Below are 8,890 nucleotides of genomic sequence, written 5' to 3'. Positions count from 1 at the left end.
TATTACTCAAAAGTAAACACAGTGGTATAAAAGCACTGCCTGAGCCTATATGCACATATTGTGACTTCTCCTTCAAATCCTCGCATTAACAAAATGATGTACTAGAAAATAAAGTCACTGCAATGACTGAAGGACATTATGAATTTATGGATTAACCATCATCATCATCATCATCATCATCATCATCATCATCATCATCATCATCATCATCATCATCATCATCATCATCATGCCCCCACTGTGTTTACCAGCTATAACCACTACCTGTGTTTCTCCACTGTATGGTGCTATTTCAGTACAAATGTCTGCCTGCTGTGGCTGAAAACATGTCGATGAGTGTGAACTAAAACAGAAAAGTTTCAGTCTGGACATCCTAACAATGAGCTTAAACTCAAGCTGAGAGGGGCTGCATATTTAGGTGATCATTTTTCTAGGTCCATCACTACATTGATTAAAAGCCACTAATGTGAGCCACTTAATGTTTGGGTAGGTGTGAAAGCTTGAATAGGGTTAGGTGTAATACACACACTCAGCACTAGAATGCTTAAAACCTGAAATGCCTTACTTTGAGTAAACAACCAGAATTAAGATGCATAAGAATCCTCCAATCAGAAGTGTTGACATCAGTGACACTTTTCTCCCCAGTGCTTCTAACAGATGCAAAGTATTTCAGCTGGTAGTTCAGTCCAATCCAACCTGGGTCAGGAAGATGTCCAAGCCAAAGTTCCCTACATTGAATGAGAGGGAATAGTGGGTAAGATTCACTGAGAACCTGAGGAGTAGTCAAATAAAGAGAAAGAACTGAATGTTAAGTACAGATAATGTAGAATTTAGTATCACGTCAGTATCTCAGTACATCATTCACAGGCTAGGTTATTCATTTTGTAAAGTGTAACTTACCATGCCAATATTATGGTGAAGAAATATGTCCTAAGCACAGAGGATTGGATAAGAATTATTGTGCCTCTCCTTTTCTCAGCTTTGTTCACAAGGATCTGTAATTCACAGGAGGTGGAGTGAACATCATGCTATCAATCATTTAACCCAATAGCCTTAGAAAACACGTTTGTACAAGCAGCAAGAGTGTGATGAACGCTGGTATATTGCAAGCACATACATTGAAAAGAAATGATGTTACTTTCTCCTAAATACTGCAACCCAGTAGAATCCGATAGATCGCAGTGTTTCCAATCCATTATAATCCAATTAATCCTTCTCTTGAAAAGTTATGGAAAGGATTACTTTAGGTTTTAGGTTTCAATGATATTGTATTTGATTTCATACAATAATCATGCTCATTATGATTCAGTTTTATTTAATTGTTTTAAAATACAGTGCTATTATTAGTAATATTCCATTCAAAACTTGATCTGATGGCAGAATCAATATGTTTTCCAGCAGAAAGTCTGGAACAGTGCGTTTGTTGATGGCTGCCACTTTGTTAATCAGCTGTTTAGCTTCTTCTGTCTTTCCTCTGTCCAACAACCACCTGGCTGACTCTGGAATAAACCTGACAGGACAAAGGACAGCTTACACTTAATGTGTAACTCACTGCTGCAACAATAGAGGGCAATAAAAAGAGTCAATACACACCATATGTAAATGGGAATCACAACTAGTGGAGCTACTGTGATAAATTGATATATATATATATATATAAATGTGTCAAATGCAAATGGTTTGAATGGTTAAATGATGGCATGATGGCGCAACATCCTGCTGTCCACTCTCCCCCACAACCGCCATTATTTCTCAATATAGTAATTGACTGCTCCAGTAGCTCAACAAGAGTTGCCACCTCACGACTGCATGCCTCTGCCAACAAGTCAAGTTGCAGGACAAATGGTCACAGTCTCCCCTTCTGTTGCTGAGGTGTGGTGTTGAATAATGGCCAGCTAAGTTCATTTGCAGGACATCATGATGGCAGGGGGAAGTTGACCTTTGACTGATTGGATGTAAAATGTGATCACTTCATCATTGTGTCCTATTAGACATATTGTGAAATTGTGTTATAATTGGTACGTGAATTATTTGAGCTATGGCCAAAAATGTGTTTTGTGAGCTCACAGTGACCTTTAACTACCAAAAGGTGATCCATTCATCCATTAGTCTAAATGGATGTTTGTGCCAAATTTGAATTCCTGAGACACTCTTTCGTGCTCACAAGAAAAAGAGGGATGGATAACCATTATTCTGGCCAGGGCTGTCACCAGTGCAGAGGCATAAGGAAACACATCGGTGGTGAGTCTAGTTTCATGGGATGGAGACTCATGCATTCCCTCTGAAGACCAGTTCGCAGAAAACACATTTAGTGTGGCCCCTTAAGGTTTTACTGCTAAACTGAGCCGACTCAGTGACGCAGAGCTTTTCATCTTTATTACCCTTTCTCACAACCAAGACTATTTTATTTAGTCAAAAGAGCACAATAGACAGCAGTAAAAAAGAAACTTGAGTCAGATGCAGTAAATAAGCAAACACACTAGGTGACCGCAATATCGAATAAAAATGTTCTTTTTATCTACATACAGCTTGCGTTACATACAGCAAAAAGAAAGGTTCAAGTATTCAAACTAGAGTTTCGTTGATTTTGTTTTGTTGTTTTCAGCAGTGTCGGAGTCCTCTGCACTCTTCTTGGTTGTAATATTCCTAGAATGAAAAGGAACACATCATGATTGCATAATTTCAACCTCTACCCTTCTCCCCTCTGGTAAAGTTTTATCTTTATCTTAATTATTACTGGAGTGACCACGCATGGGTATTTCATGGGTTTCACTAAAACTGGGAGAAAAAATGCAATAGACTACAATAAGACAGTTATGGATTCATGAACTCAGGTCTACTATTTGTTTCCAGACAGACCCCAAGGATAACTTAGCTCCTTTACCATTACAAAATCAGTTGGTGAACCTAAAATATATATTGATAAATTTCAAATTACATTTTAAGAATATATGTATATTAATTTCTTCATAGGTGACTGAAGTTAATTGCCTTTCTCTTTTTTAGATTTGTACAAGTAAATAAAAAACAGAGTTGTTATTTCTTCTCCTATTTTTTGTAAGTATCTTAACTTGTGTGATGGGCTGCTGCATACATTTGCCATTGCAGGGAAAATTTGCATTATAATGAATTGAACTGAACTGAGGATTCATCCATTAATACAGGATAGGCTAATATGGCAATCTTGATTGAATGTCAATAACCATTGGCACACTTTTTCAAGTACTATTACAATTCATATAAATATATATATATATATATATGTAGACTTTTGACAGAGCTATATAGCATATATAAATATAAAAACAGTCTGTCATAAACATCATATTCTACACGTTGTCAATTGATGTGCTGCAAAATTAAGTGAAATTAGATTTCACCATATTATTGAAGAGAGATGGTTAATCCCAACTGTAATTCATGTGATAAACATAGCTGTAATACAGTTTTAGTCTCTACGTTGATATGTGCCACTAGTTGCTTACATTGTTTTGCTCAACTCTCAAACGTTTTCCTAAAATAGCTGCAAAAGTTAATTTCTTCTGAGATGCAAGTCCAAGTGTAATCGCAGCTATTTTTGTAACAAGCAAAGGGAGATATATCAATTTCCACCTTATCATAGTTAAAGGGTTTGTATGTCGCAAGCTCCCCCGGTGGCAAGGTGCCAGGTGTGGATCAGATTCTCCATGAGATGCTGAAGGCTCTGGTCATTATTGGGCTGCCATCGCTGACAATGCCACATGGTGGTCAGGAAAACAAAAAAGAACGGGGTGGTCATTCACATTTTCATAAAGGGAGGTTGTGCTCCAACTATCAGTAAACCACACTCCTCAGCCTCCCCAAAATAGTTTGTTTAAGGTACGTGGAAAGGAGGCTCTGGCTGATTGTCGAACCTTGGACACAGAAAGAGCGATGTGGAGTGCGTGCTGGCCGTGGACTTGTGGATAATTTTTTTAGTCTTGTGGACCATTTTTTTGGTCTTGCTTGTATTTTGATTTTAAGGTGGAGAATGAAGTTGAGGTCTTGTTCACAAGTGATGGGAAGATGGAGCGCCAGATGAACAGGCGGGTCGGTGTGGCATCAGTAGTTACGCCAATTGTACAGGACCGTTGTGGCCCACATGGAGCTGAACCACAAGGTAAAGCGTTAGATATACCCGTTTGTTCCAACCCTCTTCTATAGTCCTGGGCTCAGGGTTATGACGGAAAGAACGTGATCGCTAAGCTAACCAGATATCTCTTCACTTTTAGTGGACATATATCAGAGTGGTATCAACCTTCTTATAACTCAAGGCACTGTTCAACACAACCTAACTCCATGTTATATGTGTTAATGGGGATGGGCACCCATGGTTGAACTGCAACTGACCCCTAGTAAAAGCAAACATTACTTCTTCTGTAAATCATCACAGTAATTTGGTCTCCAAGGAGTCTTTTACCGGTTGTCCTCGGCCTCATCAATTAAATCAGGAAGCTCTTTTTTGCTGGTCTCAGGAAGGAGGAGGGCAAGAGCTCCACTGACCACCGCAAAGCTGCTGAAAACTGCGATGGGTATGGAATGGTGGTAAATGGCCAACATGTTGAGCAGCGGAGATATCAACCCTGCTACTCTAATTGCTGTGGAGCCCAGGCCAACAGCTGTCTGCCTGGAAGAGGGAAACATGGAGTTCATTTTTAATGCTAAAAAAATATATATATAAATACATATTTTGCCTTGGCTACTTTGACATACCTGACAGAAGTGGGAAACAGCTCTTGAATGTAGATCATACAAACTGAACTACCCCAGTTCAAAAAGAATTTCCCTGTGGTTACAAGGGATGTGACAACAACGGCGTTTTCTGAAATGTAAGTACAATACATTACATTTAAATTTTAAATTTAAATTGATCCTCATGTTCTGAATCTGACACATGTGAAATTCACCTTGAGGAAAAACCAGGATAAGGAGGCAAACCAAACCTCCTGTCAGGACGGTTGATATCAGGGATATTCTTCTCCCCACCAACTCCAGAACCCAGATACAAAGGAGATGTGCTGGGATCTCAGTGATTCCAAACAGGAACTGAACCAGGAAGATGCTGAGGCCAAACTTACCCACATTCAGAGCGAGGCAAAAGTATCCCAGATTTAATGAAAACCTTGATACCACAAAACACAAAGAAAATCAAAGTATGTCAAATATTTAAAAAAAGATGTTATTTAATGTTCTTACCAGGCAAAATATATAATAAAGAGATATTTCGAGAGGACTCTTGAGGTAAATATTGTTTTGATTCCTCCACTCTGAACTTCTTGTTCCCCAGTTACCTGCAAGGGAAATGTATTTTGATTAAATAGAGGATAACACTAACACAGTAGAGTTACCATCCTGCAGTTGTATGCCTCTGCTAACCAGTGCAGTTTTAGGCTAGATTGATCTGTTTCTTCAGACTCATATGAGGTCATTGTGTCCTTGACTTTTGACCACCCAAATCTAATCAGTTAATCAGTGAGTCTAATTGAACAATTGTGCCAAGTTAGAAAGGATTCTCTTGGGGTGTTTGTAAGATAATGCATTCACAAGACAAAAAAGGGTTTTGTGAGGTCAGAGTGGACTGATATATCATGAGGTCACTGTGACCTTTGACCTTCTAACACCAAGATGTAATCAGTTCATTCACTAGCTAAATTGTAGATTCAACTTATTCCAACTTGCCGTCTGGAGAAGATTCTCTGGGATGTTCTTTTTATTGATTGCTGAAACTTTACATATCAACTTATTAGCTTCTTCAGTTCTTCCATGTGCCAACAACCATCTTGCAGATTCAGGAATCCACCTTAAAAAAACAACAATTTAAATGTCAAACAAAGAAAATTTGCCAGAGTCTTATTCAGAAACTGAGCTTCCTACAAGAATAACTGTTCAACATGCATTGCCAGTGAACCAGTTTTACATTTGCTCATTATGTGACGTAACACAAGAGCAAAGATGCCAGATACACATGGGTAGACCGAGTTTGGTCAGATAGGTGTAATAATAGCCGAATACAGCACTGTACAAAGAATTGAAAATAAAACTATAGAGCACATACCATATGTACAAGAATACAAAGGCCTGTGCTCCTGCCAAGACAAACTGTGCTTTTCTCCAGTCACGAATAACATAGACCAGAAGAGCCGTGGCGCACTGTCCAAGAGCCCCAAACATCTGGCTCAAACAGGACGCGAGGGACCTTTTGGTGACCCCAGTCCACTCAGTAGCTACAGACAATTTGAACAGCAAAATCATGATACAGCAACAAATGTTTTTAATCTTCAGGATCATTTTAGAAAAAGAAAAAAAGGAAATTTCGAGAATAAAGTCAGAATTTTTTAGAATAAAGTCCTAGTATCATGAGGAAAAACGTGTTATTTTAGGCTACATGTAATTTCAGAGCCTGTGTTTAAGTGACATGGAGCATCTTGAGAAACTATACTTCGGTATAGGTTTCACAAACAAAAAATTACTGAATCTTTTGCCACATCAGCACCACATTATCTTAAGTATCAGTGCTTTGAAAAGATCGGGCAAAAAAACTAGGTCTATTCAAACGAAAGAACCACACAGACTTGGGGGAAAGTGTCTCTTTTGTGGAGGAGGAAATGACTGTGTTTTTCTCCCTCAGTTTTTACAATTTTATTCCCATAACCTTTTCCTCAAATAATTACGACTTTATCCTCCTAAAATTAAAACTTTATTCCCATAATATTATCCTACGACTTTGCTCACGTAATATTAGCCTATGACTTTATTCTTGTATGGCCGTAATACCCGTACTCGTCGTACCATGCTAGTCTTAAAAATCAAAGAAAAGGAACATAAAAAAAGTGTCATACCTATTACAATGGAGTTAATCCTGTATCCTCCAAGTGCAGCTCCAGCAATGAACTGTGACACCATGTAAACATAGACATTTGGAGACAAACCAGAAACTAAGACAAATATTAGCAGAAGGACAACTGTCAGCTGGGTAGCTCTCCTGCGGCCATACCTAAAATTTAGAAAGTGAATGATCAGAAAATGAGAAGGTTTTGCAGCATTTTGCAAATGACCAAATAAATCCCCTTCAAGTCACTTACGATTCAGCTGCAGGTCCAAAGATAATGGCACCAATAAGTGTACCACCCATTATGACTATCTGCACAACTTCGACCATAATAGACTTGTCACAGACGAGATCAAACTGCAAAAACAGCAGCATGACAGTCAGCACAGATAACAGAATAAATCATAAATCCTACATCATACTTCAACTCACATCAGTGACAATGGTGGCCTCATACAGAGTGCTGTAGTACACCCATCCATTCTGGCAGCCTGTAGTCTCATTGAGTCCGTACTCCCTGATGACACTGATGTTCCAGACCACAGGGACAAACATCGTACACCTGCTGAAGTTCCCATCCTTTTCCCGGGGTAGAGTCAGGTTCAGCTGCTCATCTGTGGTCAGGTTAGCATCAGCTCTGAGGATCCAGTCTGTGTTACAGTGTCGGTCTGGATTTAACTGGACAAAAAGAAAACTACTAAATAAAGGTGGCAGCAAGAAATTTGGGAAGGTTAAGGCAAGAATGAGAACTTTCTGGAAAAAACCGAAGTCTCCGATGGTAACCAGAATCTCTCCGAAATCCACCATTTTCACACTGCAGATGATGTGTTTGACCAAACTGGTCAGTTGTGTTAGTATGGCTTGGAACACTGTCAAATATTTAACCACATGACTAGTCAGTCTGTAAATGTGTGAACACTTGAATGTAGACTTGGTCTGCTAATGGTTGACATGTTATTTCAGCACATAAACAAAAAACTTCGTTTCATAAAATTTTTAACAAACATTGTCCTCCCTCATTGGATTCTATCATGTGACTTCATTCAGCTACTCAAAATTATTTTGCATATGTCAACATTTTCCAACTACGTATAATTTGACAGGGAAGATCTTATTTGTAGGTTGTCACAAACATTCTACTTTAGGTTAAGCATTTGTCGATGTATATATTTTATGATTAGGCATATTCAAAAATATGTAATGACTTGTTTAGGGTAAGGAGGCAAAACCAAACCTCCTGTCAGGACGGTTGATATCAGGGATATTCTTCTCCCCACCAACTCCAGAACCCAGATACAAAGGAGATGTGCTGGGGAGATGCTGAGGCCAAACTTACCCACATTCAGAGCGAGGCAAAAGTATCCCAGATTTAATGAAAACCTTGATACCACAAATTAAAAAAACTAAAAAAGAAAGTGTGTAGTAAGTCATTTTGGAAGGTTAAGGCAAGAATGAGAACCTTCTGGAAAGAACCCAAATCTCTGATGGTTGCCAGAATCTCTCTGAAATTCACCATTTTCACACAGCAGATGTTGCGTTTGACAAAACTTGTCAATTGTCGTGAAACAGTGTCAACATGAGTGTTTAGCCACCGGACTCGTCACTAAGAGTGTAAACAGTTGAATCTAAGCTGTTTGCTAATGGTGGCGAATGGACATGTAAAAGCACATAAATAACAAAAACTCAGTTTTATCATATTTTTAACAGACACTGTCCTCCCTCATTGGATTCCATAATGTGACTTTATTAAGGTACTAAAAATAATTGTGCATGTGTCCACCTTTTCCAACAATGTCTATAATTAGTCAATGAATCTCATTTGTATGTTTTCACAACAATTCCACTTCAAATTATGCATTTGTGGATGAACATATTCTAAGATTAAGCATATTTAAAAATATACATAATTATCTACTTTTACTTGCCAATCGTCTGATTCAGTTAATACTAATCATTCAGTGCTACCACAATGAGGCAGGATGATAGTTCTCTGATGAGCCAACGAAGAAGGGAAAGAAATTTTGAATTCTGGATGATTTTGAC

The 8,890-nt window shown here is 38.4% G+C and overlaps 1 protein-coding gene across 1 annotated transcript; it reads right to left on the bottom strand.

Moving 5' to 3' along the window:
- Positions 1 to 2,570: 2,570 nt before the first annotated feature.
- On the bottom strand, positions 2,571 to 8,812 carry slc22a13a (solute carrier family 22 member 13a). The gene is made up of 10 exons (XM_035169484.2): positions 7,280 to 8,812; positions 7,101 to 7,204; positions 6,858 to 7,012; positions 6,074 to 6,242; positions 5,698 to 5,818; positions 5,215 to 5,309; positions 4,926 to 5,140; positions 4,732 to 4,840; positions 4,439 to 4,645; positions 2,571 to 2,646 (listed from the first exon to the last, which is right to left on the bottom strand). The coding sequence occupies exons 1-10, from the start codon at positions 7,652 to 7,654 to the stop codon at positions 2,571 to 2,573; spliced, it is 1,626 nt and encodes a 541-aa protein (XP_035025375.2). The 5' UTR covers positions 7,655 to 8,812.
- Positions 8,813 to 8,890: the final 78 nt, after the last annotated feature.

The sequence above is a fragment of the Hippoglossus stenolepis genome, chromosome 11, assembly GCF_022539355.2.
Source record: "Hippoglossus stenolepis isolate QCI-W04-F060 chromosome 11, HSTE1.2, whole genome shotgun sequence".
NCBI classification, from domain to species: domain Eukaryota; kingdom Metazoa; phylum Chordata; class Actinopteri; order Pleuronectiformes; family Pleuronectidae; genus Hippoglossus; species Hippoglossus stenolepis.
Note: the sequence above shows the minus strand (reverse complement) of the source record. Positions and strands in the feature narration are given on the sequence as shown.